The sequence below is a fragment of the Nannospalax galili genome, unplaced genomic scaffold (genome assembly GCF_000622305.1).
Source record: "Nannospalax galili isolate Female #2095 unplaced genomic scaffold, S.galili_v1.0 scaffold72, whole genome shotgun sequence".
Taxonomy (NCBI): Eukaryota; Metazoa; Chordata; class Mammalia; order Rodentia; family Spalacidae; genus Nannospalax; species Nannospalax galili.
Window position 1 is genome coordinate 3,309,467 of NW_008336933.1, and position 12,000 is coordinate 3,321,466.

Sequence of the window (12,000 nt, forward strand, 5' to 3'; positions counted from 1 at the left end):
GGGTGCAGTTACTAACATGCAGGCAATACATGCATACACATAAAGTAAAAAGAAAAAGAAAAAGATTGATGCCTTGAATAAATGAATCCCAGGGTGAAATACCCTAATTTTGGTCCTAAGTGAAAGCCAGCACTGCAGCTGCTTCTGCTTGTTCTTGGTCTTGAACGTTCTCTTCACAGAGAACAAAGTGGCAGCAGTAGTTTCATACCTTGCTCAGGTTGCTGAATTTATTGTCTGAAAAAGAAACACTACAGAATTATATACCTGTTCAACTAGATTCCAAGTAAGCATACTTCCTCTAAAACTTCCTTTCTCTCCAAACAAGTTGTTAATCTCATTGTGAAAACTGTAGTTGCCTAGGAACAACCAACTGTTGAGAGCACAAAGCCTAATGGGATTTTTGTTTTGCTTTAAGTCAATTGATTGAAAATTTTGTACTTGAGCCCATGCCTGCCTTCATCCATCCATCCAACAAATGCTGCATACCTGGCTTTGGTTCATATGCCAGAGAAGAAACAGCAGGTGAGCAGTGGCAGTAAACAAGACAGATTGGAGAAGCATCAGCTCTGTTTAGAAAAATCACAGGAGCGCAGCATTCTCAGTTACTCTCCTTTTGCGGTGTGAAAGGTAGCAAGTCTGTCAAATTCTAGGACTACAGGGATTGTGGAGAGTTGTGAATTCTAGGACTACAGGGATTGTGGGTAGTTGTAAATTCTAGGACTACAGGGATTGTGTGTGGTTGTGAATTCTAGGACTATAGGGATTATGTGTAGTTGTTTTTCCAGAGGCCTTTGGTCCCCTTTGCTTTTCAAAGAGGAAAGCAGAGATTGTGGTTAGTGTCCTTGGGTACTCATGCGGACAGCTTGCTCCATGTGCTTCGTGGGAGTATTCCAGGTGAAGCCAGATAGTTCTGCACTGGGAACAAGAGTAAAATGATGCCTGTGAACCCTTCCTTGTTTCTTTTACCTTCAAGGCCCCCAAATGCCTGTCTTCACCCAGGATCCTTGCTTGCTTCTGTCCCTCGCTACAGCCTCTTCCTGAGTATTTTAACATGGCATGTTGGTCTCTTGCTTCCTCAGCCTCCTTGCCTTCGTGTCAGTGTCCAACTTCCACCTTCAGACTACAGCCTCGACTCATCCATTCTTAGCCACAGTACTGATTTTCTTTCAATAAAAGATTCTAAAATGACTTTAGAAGCAAAAGTTTTTTTTCCAGAAATAATCCTTAGCCAGTGTGTTTTATTGGATGTTTTTGCCGCTATAGTAATTAGGAATTTGATGCGATGGAGGCTACTGTGGTTTTCACAGACATCTGTGACATCTGGAAGTTGGCCACTTTAGCACTGGTATCAGGAGCCCACAGTCAACAAGTATGCAACAGCCAGTCCAGACCTGGCTTCATAATGTTAAAGAAATAGTAGCTCTTCTCTTACTTGTCAAAGGATGGTAAGGGGACTCTTCAGGACCATCTCAGAGGTATAGGGACAGGCCAAGGTAAGACAGTTGCAGAGTTACTTTGGCTCCAGTTATCTCATATCTGTGATCTCTGCAGTACCCCTGGGGAACAGGTGGAGGACAAATAAGACTTTCCTCCATCTAACCAGATGCTTACTGTCCACACAGCTTTCCTCCATCCCTTCTAAGAATTCTGTTTACATCTTTTATTTATTTTAACGTGTATGAGTGTTTTGTCTGCACCCATGTCATACACTGCACCCATATAAGTGCACCCATGTCATACACTGTCTGTGGAGGCCAGCGGAGGGCGTCAGATACCTTGGAACTAGAGTTACAGACAATTGTTAGCTCCCTTGTGGGTGCTGAGGACTGAAATCAGGTTCTCTGCGAGAGCAGCCAGTGCTTTTAACCACCGAGCCATCTCCAGCCTCCAAAGGTATCTTTTTAAACATTGAAACTTTGTTGGGGATTTGACTCAGTAGGAATGCTTGCCTAGCATGCACAAGCCCTGGGTTCCATTCCTAGCATTACCTAAACATTGCAGCTTTTTGTGACCTAGCTGCTGAAAGTTGGGGAGAGGTTGGCGATGTCGAATCCGAGTCCACAGCAGCTGAATTGGTGCACGCATTTTAAACATGCCCAGGGAATGAGAATGTGAATGAAAGGTTGGTGCTGCTTGCTTTATCATGCTTTTTATTTAAAAACAAAACAGAACAAAACACTGATACACCTGTAATCCTAGCACTCTGGAGGCTGAGGCAGAGAGTCAAGATTTTGAGGTCAGCAGGGCTATGCAGTGAGATGCTTTCACAGAAATAGAAAAATGTAGCATGGACCTGCATCAGTGCAAGGTGTGTGTGGCCCACAGGTTCCTCTTGATTAGCATTTTGGAGCTCATTGGGGTAATGGTTTCTGTACTTAGATGGCCAAGGAGAAAGTCTTGTGTTGATTCCAGTAGTTATTCTTAGCAGATAACTGGGGAGGGAGATGTCTGCTTATGGAATTTGTCTTCATCTGTAATATCAAATTCTTACCCATTATGGCAGTGGGGAGTGGGGACAGGCAGGGGAGAGGTCTGGCTTCTTTAAAGTTTACACACAAACAGAATTCTGCAGGTCTCCCCAGTTTTGATGTTTGGGGCAGGTGCTGGCACCTGGAAGCCAGAGACCTTTACAGTTCCCCAGGTGATCCTAGTGCATTCCTGCTCACACCTTTGCCTTGTTGTCAGGAAAACAAGCAATTGCCCACCAGGAATTGATACCAAATATAATTGCCCTGTTTCATGAGTAGTTATTAGAGGTGTTTGCAAGGGTTAGTCCATCCACTGGAATATTAGGCCCAGGAATAAAAACTGTGGGTTCATCTTCTTTAGTTTTTGGAGAAATGGCCAGATGGGGGAATTTTGTAGGCTTTAGTATGACTCAACAAAATAACTATTACAGCTACTGGCAAAGGTGAGTGGGGTTTTTTTTTTTCTACTTTAAAAATGGAAACATTCGAGTTAATACCGTTCTTTTGGCAACTGCCAGACTGTTGCTTTGAACATAGGGTTTTTTTTGTTGTTGTTGTTTTTTAATGTTGAGCAGAATAATCCTCACTTGAAACTTGTAGAAAGGAGTGTTCGTATGTGGTGTGTGTGACTGGGAGTGCATGTGGGTGTATGTGCGAGAGTATGTGAGTGTGTGGTGTCTGGTGTGTGTGGTGTATGTTTTGTGTGTCAGAGAGAGAGAGATAGATTGATTATGCCTCTATTGGTGATGATCACTCTTATTCTCTTTGCTCTGTTATTAGAGAGAAGCTGGCATTCCAGCCCTGCCTAGGTTGCTCCTGGGACAACAGCTCTTACCGTCTTTCCTACTACGGCTGTGGCTACACAGAAGACGGAAACAGGCCGAGACTTCCGTTTGTGAGTAAGACCCCTGAACCACTGCCTGGACCATGGGTTATACCAGAAGTAACCCTTGCTGAAATGAATCTTGGATTATTTGTGTGCTTGATTATGTAAATGTTTCCTTTCTTTTTGAGACAGTTTAAGTTCTTATTCTTTATGCCTTATTCATCTGAAGGCAAAGCAATTGATGAAGTCTAGATCTAAATTCTTGCCACTAAGTTTTAGATGATCATTGTAAGATTGCCAAGTAGATTTTGCTAACTCTTTAAGCTAGGATGGGGGAAACTTTTGGTCTTGATTGGCTAGAGCAGGGGACATGAATGCCATTTGGAGAGGTATTTTAACACTGATTAATAAAGTAATATATTTCCAAGCTACACAAAGATGTATGGCGAAAGGGCAAACCTGAGCGCCCTGTTTCTCACCCCCTCTCATGAAAGTGTTCTTGGAGTAATTTTCATTTTCTACATCTTTCTTCCACACTCTTGCTAACAGAGTGTAGTTGGGTTTTCTTTCTGCTTGCAGGTAGAGATGGAGCTTGCTTTCTTGCTCGTATGAACTTCCAGGTTAAAAAAGAGCTTGCTTTCTTCCTCTCTCTAGGAGTTAGAGGGGTTGGGGGTTGGCACTGGTGCTGATATAGAGCCTCACAAAGCCCAGTACCCAAACCAAGCTAGCCAACCAACCAAATAAAACAGTAACCTCCAAAACCTTGGCAGGCAGAGGTAGAAGGATCACAGCAAGTTTGAGGCCAGCCTGGTCTATATAGTGAATTCCAGGCTGGTCAGGGCTCCACCACGAGACTCTGTCTCAAACTTCTTTTACCTATCTTTAAGTTTGCCTCAATGTTTTTTATTTTTGCTTGTCTTTGAGAACACATTTCTGGAAGTGGAGGGGCTGCATTAAAACATTAAGCAGCAAATTGCTCAACAAAACCCTGCTTGAGTTTATACTCCATCATGGGTCATGATGGGAACTCTAGCTTCTCTTTGTTCTCTGTGAATAACCAGACAGGCAGGGGAGGCACTGATCTGTTCTTTAGGGTAAACATCTTCAAAAATCTTCATTGGGAACCAGGAAGTGGTGACACATAGCTGTAATCCTAGCACTTGGAGACTGAGGCAGGAGGATTAGGAGATGAGGCTAACCTGAGCTATATAGGGAACCCTTGTCTTTAAAAAAAAAAAAAAGTTCAGTGTGCTTGTGCCCCACAGCTGTGCTGTCCTTTATCAGCTTGTGCCCCATGGCTGTGCCGTCCTTTGTCAGCTTGTGCCCCACGGCTGTGCCGTCCTTTGTCAGCTCAGCTTGTATCCCATGGGTGTGCCGTGCTTTGTCAGCTTGTGCCCCATGGCTGTGCCGTCCTTTGTCAGCCTTCACCTTTTGGTGGTGTCCTCTTTGCTTAACTGTGTAGTTGGGGAAAGTGGCACTTGGCAGTTAAAAAACTGACTGTTCTCTTGAGGTTTGCTTCCTAGTGACAGTCTGTATGGTTGGCTCTTCCTTAGCATTAAAGTTGACTTTAATATCTAGACATGCAGTTTCTAAAACATTTATTTTAATATCTTGTTTATATTATATTTTGATCATTTATTTGAACTTTTGCCCTAAACTTTCATTTTCAACTTTTAAAAGCTTTCAAGTGTGCCTTTTATATAAATTATCTTGTTTTTTTTCCTCCCTTTGGGTTTTTCCTTTTTTGCAGATGCTCAGTTTTGCATCTTTTTAAAAATCATTACCTGAGATTTTAGTTTTGTTTTTCTTCTTTTGCCCATCCCTCTCCCTCTGTTTTGTTGGTCACCTTTGTATCTTTAAGTAGCAATGTAGGTGTGAGTATGTTAATCTAGTTCAGAAGTTAAAGTACATTTTCTTTCCACTCGTGAGAACATAAAATAACATTCTTTCCTCACCTATTGGCCCTTCCCTCTGTTCTTCTCACAATTTCTGTTGGCCCATTCTCAAATTTTTATTCCATTCTTTAGTCAAATTATTATGGATAGTGTGATTATTTCACTTAAAAATTGTAAGTACTCAAAAGGTCCAACAAAAAAAAATTATAAGCACATTCTTGTTGCTGTGGTTACACTGTGCCATGCTCTCCCACCCTGGGGGGATACTTGATGAGAAAGCCGTTTGGCAAAACTCAGCCCTTAAGACTCTGAGTTGGGGCTTTTTCTCAAGCCTCGATTTGGCTTCTCTTATAAAGTATGTCCTCTAAGATGCCATAACCTCTACCTCACTTTGTATACCTTGCTCTTAGGTCTTAGCTCACTAGGTTAAAGGGCAGATAGATCTCTCTCTCTCTCTCTCTCTCTCTCTCTCTCTCTCTCTCTCACACACACACACACACACACACACACACACACACACACATATACATATATCTTGCTGTAAATCCCAGTTCAATCTCAATCTTTCTGCCTCAACCTCCCCGAGTGCTGGAATTACTGGCATGCACCACCACACTTGAATTTTTCTTTTCTCCTTCTTGAAGTGCTAAGGGTTAAACACAGCCTTCTGCATGTCAGGGTAGGTGCCTTTCTGTAAGGACCACAGGTAGCAGCCTGCCTGGGCAGCTCTTAGGTCCCAGATGCTCTGTCTCCAGGTGTCTCTGTACCCTGGCTATTTAGACTTCACAAAGAACCAGAATGGGAGATTGACACTGCAGCACAGGAAAGATTTCCTTTAAGCTCAAATTCTGCCTTAGCCATTTGGAAACAAACAAAAATACTCAGTTGGTATGGTGACGTTGCTTACAGAATCAATTGTTTTTCAAAGGAGGACATTTCCGACTGAAAAGGAGGAGTTTAGAGAGATTGAAAAGGTAGTGGAACTTTCGCTCTCCATTTCATCTTATTACAAGGAGGTTGAATTAAGTTCACTGTGCTAGGAGCTAATGCAGCCCTTCCTAGATCAGGCGGTTCTATGGAACAGCTGTACATACTTAAAAGGAAGGTGTGCAGGGCTGGCGAGGTGGCTCACTCAGTACAGTACTCATCCATGCAAGCACAAGATCTCCAGCATCCACACAAAAAGCTGGCACAATGACACACCTGTAATCCCAGTGCTGGGGAAGCAGAGATGGGAGGATCCCTGCTTGCTGGTCAGTCTGCCTGAATGGATGAGCTCCACGTCCAGTAAGAGACCCTGTCTCAAAAAATAAAGTGGATAGTGATCAAAGAAGATACTTGATGTCTCCCTCTACCTTACACACACACACACACACACACACACACAGACACACACACACAGAAAAGATATCCAGCATATGTAAACAGAAAGGACAGTAAAATGTGTGCCATTCCAGAGCCCACAGAATCTGGGTTAACCAAGCTTTATATTGGGAGTGTTCTGGAATTGACTTTCCTCATTTGGTAAACATATGATTGCTTTGCACTTCGGCAGCCTCTGTGACTGCAGATACCTAATGCCCAGGTCTTTAGCTGAACCCTGGGTGTGGGGCTATGAGGAGAGTGTGTTCCTCAAAACTGAAGATTGGCTTTTAGAAGGAAGGCCAGTGCTGCAGGTGGAGAACTGGCCTGACACGGGGCTAGGAATGACCAACATGAGATACACCTGTAATCCCAGCATAGGGATGCTGAGATAGCAGGATTGCCAAGTTTGAACCAGCCTGGGCTACACAGTAAGACCCTGTCTCAAACAAAATACTGTGGATGCCAGCGGTCTCTGGTGTGTGGTTCCCAGGCCCTAGGAGTCCAGTTAGCTGCCAGAAGCCTTGTCAGCCTCGCTCCTCCTTCATAACTTTGCTTCCGCGGATTCGGTTCACTAACTTCATAATTGTAGTATTATACTAGTTAAAGATGCTTCTAATCGGTATGCAAAATAAGTGCTTTCAAGATGTGTTTAACATTTTTTACTCTTTGATAATTTCGTACACGAATACAATGTATCTTGATCATATGTACCCCCAATTCTCTCATTCTACTTCCCCAAGGTGCCCCAAACACATGTGTTTTATTTTTCAGAGCTAGATATTTTTTGTCCCAAGAAAGCATGCACTGATATTAAATCTTAACATTTTTTGCTTGAGATTCTGTTTGTTTTGTTTTTTTGTAGGAAACCACAGCTCCAGATGAAAATCAAGATGAAGACCCACTAGAAGGTAACGAAAACCTTGGGTTGCAGTGGTTGAGAGAAAAACTCAGCTCCATTTCTGGGTGCTTTGTTTTCTCAAGTTTCTAGAAACTGCAAGATCAGACTGAATGGAAAACGCCGATGTAGGTAGCTCAAGCTGTTGGCTTTGGTAATTTGTTCTGTCTGGGGAGAGTGTCAATGGGATTGATGTCAGCTGAGCCACCACTCTGGGCTTTTCTGAAGCCTGGGAAATGAATGTCTTCACAAACAGCGAAAACATACTTCTTTTCAAGATTGGTTTCCTCCCTAAGTTTAGACTTTACAATTTCCTGTCGTAAGTCCCCCAAAGTTCAAGTGCCGGAAATTTAATCTCCAGTGCACCAGTGTTGAGAGGTGGGACCTTTAAGAGATGTGTAGATCGTGAGGGCAAGCTTTCATAGACAGAAAGTGCAGTCGTCATGGGAGTGGACTCCTGAACAAAGGCAGGGCCCTCCCTACTCATGCTCCCTTCCCTGCCCTCTCACCCATTTACCTTTCACCATGGGTTGAAACACCCTCAATCTTGGGCATCCAGAACACAAGTCAAATACATTTTTATCTATACCAACCTCAGTACAAAATGGATTAGGGATTAAATATACTTTAATTTTATGTGTATGTGAGTGCAGATGGGACACAGGGCCTTTCATGCCCTTTACCGCTGAGCTATGCCCACACCTGAATTTTATTTTTTTAAGGGGAAACAGGAGATGGTAGTTGTAACTATCCCTTCCAGGCTTCCCTTTGGGCCACTGATCACTGGGGACCTGACAACGGCTATGCAATTGTAGTATGGCAAGGATTTTTCATAGATTTTAATTTATTCTGGAAAGAACCAAGTTGGTCTGCTCACAGAAGGACCATCTTTAGGGGTATGCCATATTTGGAAAAAGGGAGAAAATATTTTGCTCCTTTAAGTAATGAGAAAGCAAAAGAGGAGATAGGGCGAAATGGGCATTATTGCTTGTTGGCACTCAACGTGCCCTTCTGGTCTTTTTTCCTACCTGAGCTGTGGCTAGGCAAACCCAGCACTGCCTTTGTTATCCCTGTTGAATGGAGCATGTTACTGTGGTTTTGCATTCCCAGTGACCATCTCAGACTTTGCATGGTAGTTCTCAATTCTAAAGAGAGATGAAATTGATGTTTAAAAGAAATCTTTGTGTTATTTTCTAGAGTTTAGCTCTTAGATTTCATAGGAACAAAAGGTGCTTGTTTGAGCACTCCAGTGACTGGCTTCTTTTGAGTTAAAACACAGCTTCCTACCTTCATCAGTTACTTCATCTGTCAACAAATGAGGAAAAACCATACCAAACTGGGCATGCCAGGCATATCAGTGATCCCAATACTTGAGAGGCAGGAGAATCTTGAGTTTGAGACCAGCCTGGGCTCCATAGGGATATTTTGTCTCCCAAAAACCAAGATGACAAACCCCCAAATGTCTAGCAAGACTGTGCTTTCTGAACACAGACTGTTCATAGATTTGAATCCCACCTACTAACTGCAATTCCAGAAAAATTAATCTCTAGTCAGTTTCCCTTCTGTAAAGTGGGTCACTGATATCTACCTTGTAGGATATATGAATGTGACCTCTAAAGAGCTCTCAGGTGTCCTAACAACATCTGACATAAAATGACCACACAAGTGATAGGTAGTTATGCATTCAGAGTAGCATGGCTCCCTAGAAATGCAACAGGAAGCACAAAGCTACCCGAGGAGACAAGTTTAGATTTCTAGTAGCCAAGCCAAAGAGAAAACTTGAAGAGACTGTTTGGGGTATTCGCTGTTTTCCATGGGACGTCCCCAGTGCACATAAGACATTTGTCTACCCTTGCTCCTGTGAGTCTGCCTGTCGCTCATTTCATAGGCTGATATAGCAAACTCCGATAGGGTACAGGGAAAGCTCCCACACCCACATAGCAGCATTCCAGAGGGCCCACAGCTTGGGGACCAGGTGCCGTTAGTTTATCTTTTAGACTTCTCTTTATAGCTACAGACATAACTGGAAAGGCTTGGATCACATGGTCAGGGGTTCATAGAGACCACATTGTGTGTCTTTTCCTGATCACCGATTACAGGAGAGAGGGAGAGCTCACACCCAAGTGTGTCATCCCCACATCTTTCTTCCAACTAGAAACATGCAAAAACCAACAAAAAAAAATTTCCCTTAACTATACAGGAAAGATACCTGGAACATGAATTAAAAGGAAATTTTCAGAAGATTTAGGGGGAAAGAGAAAGATATGATTTTTATGGCCGGAAGTTCTCAAAGGAAATATATATGACTCAAAAGACTCAGGAAGCTTCTAAGACTAAGAATCAGACATCACAACCACCATGCCAGATACTTTTGGTCTCAAAGTAATAGTACATAAAGGCACAGCATTAGTCTGCAAGGGCTGCTGTAACAAAATGTCACAGGCTGGATAGTTTGAACACTGCACAAGGTTCTCCTTACCCTCACCCCGGCCACACAGCTCTAGAGACTGAAAGTCCCAGACCCAGTTCTGGTCAGTTGCTTTTGACCAGAGCTTTCTTCCTGGCACATAGACAGCATTTGACCCTGTGTCCTCATATGGTCTCTTCTTTGATGTTGATGTTTAAAATAAGCTGAGCTGGGCGTGGTGGTGTACACCTTTGCTCCCAGCACTTGGGAGGCAGAGGCAGGCAGATCTCTGTGAGTTCAAGGCCAGCCTGGTCTCCATAGTGAATCCAGGCCAGTTGTGACTACAGGGAGACCTGTCTTAGTGACAAAAAAAAGATAAGCGTTGGTGTCTTTTCACTTAAGGACTGTAATCCCACCAGACCAGGATTCCACTCCGTGACCACTTCTACCGCAAAGCCCCATCTCCAAGTTCTGTCACAATGAAGGTTAAGACTTCAATGTGTGAAACTTAGGAAGGGACACAGCATTCAGTCCCTGATAGTCATACCAATGAATATGAACCCATGAGAGTATCGGAAAGCAAACTGTGGTCCTGAATACATTTAGATCTGCAAAATTACAAAGGAAAATGGAGAGCTGCTTCAGTCACATTCCATACAAGAAAGAAAAAAACCAGATCAGATAAAAGACCTTGAAGCTTTGGAGACCTCTAGGAACCTGACAACTTAGACTGAAAACCCAGATGTCACTCCTTCAAGATAACATCACCTTTTCATCATGGGATTCCAGACTTCAGAGACGGGGGCCAGGCTCTCTGCTTTAGAATTAGTTGCTATGTAAAGGATGTGCACAACATCGGATCCTAATAAGCAATAAAGCAGCATGCTTATTCTCAAAGCCTTGTCCCGGAAGCCCTGGTCTTGGCTCACTGTTCAGCAAAGTATCCACCAGGTTTCTCATGCCAAAAACTCAGGTCTCATGCTTGACCTTGCTGTCCCTTTTCCCTGAATGGAATTCATCTTGAAAATGTCTTTGGATTCCCTTTTTCCTCCATCTCCAACTATCAAGATGTCTCCTGAGCCCTGATGATGCCACTTCTATAACTTGAATTGCTATTTTCAAGTCTTGGTGAAAGAAAACAGAATTAAAATTTTTAGTTATCTCCAGGCGTGGTGGTGCACACCTTTAATCCCAGCACTTGGGAGGCAGAGGCAGGCAGATCTTCGTGAGTTCGAGGCCAGTCTGGTCTACATAGTTCCAGTACAGTTATCTTTTATTTTTAAATTTTTATCATGTATTTATTGTATATGGTGCCATGTTACATAAAGATATTTTCATGTAAGTATATATTGTACACTGAGCATAGTTCCCTGACTTTCAAAATTTAGCCTTAATGTCTGCAGTGCTTCCTGATGATGCTTTTTAATAAAGTCTCTCATTTGAGGTTATTACCAATACCTGTTCTGTAAATCTGTTTTTCTCTCATCCATGATTAACTTCTGCAGATCCAAATCTTCATTTGAATATTGAGGAATTGAACAAGGAGTTCATGGCCAAAAGTGAAGAAGTGTACAACTCCCTCATGAATTGTCACTGGCAGCCTCTGGATACCATTCTCTCTCACATCCCAGATGAGACCCCCAAAGTGAAGCAAAGTGTTCACTAAGCCTCCCAGCTGATCAATTGTACTTTGTTTTGATTTGCGAGAAAAAATTTTCCATGGATGTATTGGATTGTCTATATTTTTATTTTTGGTGGTTCTGGGGATTGAGCCCATGGTCATGCACATTCTGTATAAGCATTCCCACCACTGAGCTCCCTCTCCTCTCCAGCCCTTGGATTCTCTACAGAAATGCAAACTTCTAGAACATCAGTGTGATTGGCATGCTGGAATATGACGTAAATAAACTACACCAGCACAGCCATTCCAAAAGGTGTGTTATCTTTTTTATTTAAAAATATTAGCACTGATTTCTTTTAGAAGTAACATGATTACATTGAAAGACTTTGTATAGGTTGGAGAATTTGGAAAGGGAGTGGCAAAATTGCAGTATAGGAACACTGACAAATTTCACATTGTTGAAGCTTAGTATAGTTTTATCAGTAAACAATATTCAAAAATTATAGTAGACAGAATTTAGAAT

The 12,000-nt window shown here is 42.6% G+C and overlaps 1 protein-coding gene across 1 annotated transcript; it reads left to right on the plus strand.

Annotated features, from left to right (window-relative positions):
* Positions 1-255: 255 nt before the first annotated feature.
* Positions 256-11,560, plus strand: CUNH6orf52 (chromosome unknown C6orf52 homolog). The gene is made up of 6 exons (XM_029562840.1): positions 256-283; positions 416-522; positions 2,830-2,911; positions 3,249-3,363; positions 7,417-7,462; positions 11,362-11,560. The coding sequence occupies exons 2-6, from the start codon at positions 447-449 to the stop codon at positions 11,520-11,522; spliced, it is 480 nt and encodes a 159-aa protein (XP_029418700.1). The 5' UTR covers positions 256-283; positions 416-446; the 3' UTR covers positions 11,523-11,560.
* The last annotated feature ends 440 nt before the right edge of the window (positions 11,561-12,000 follow it).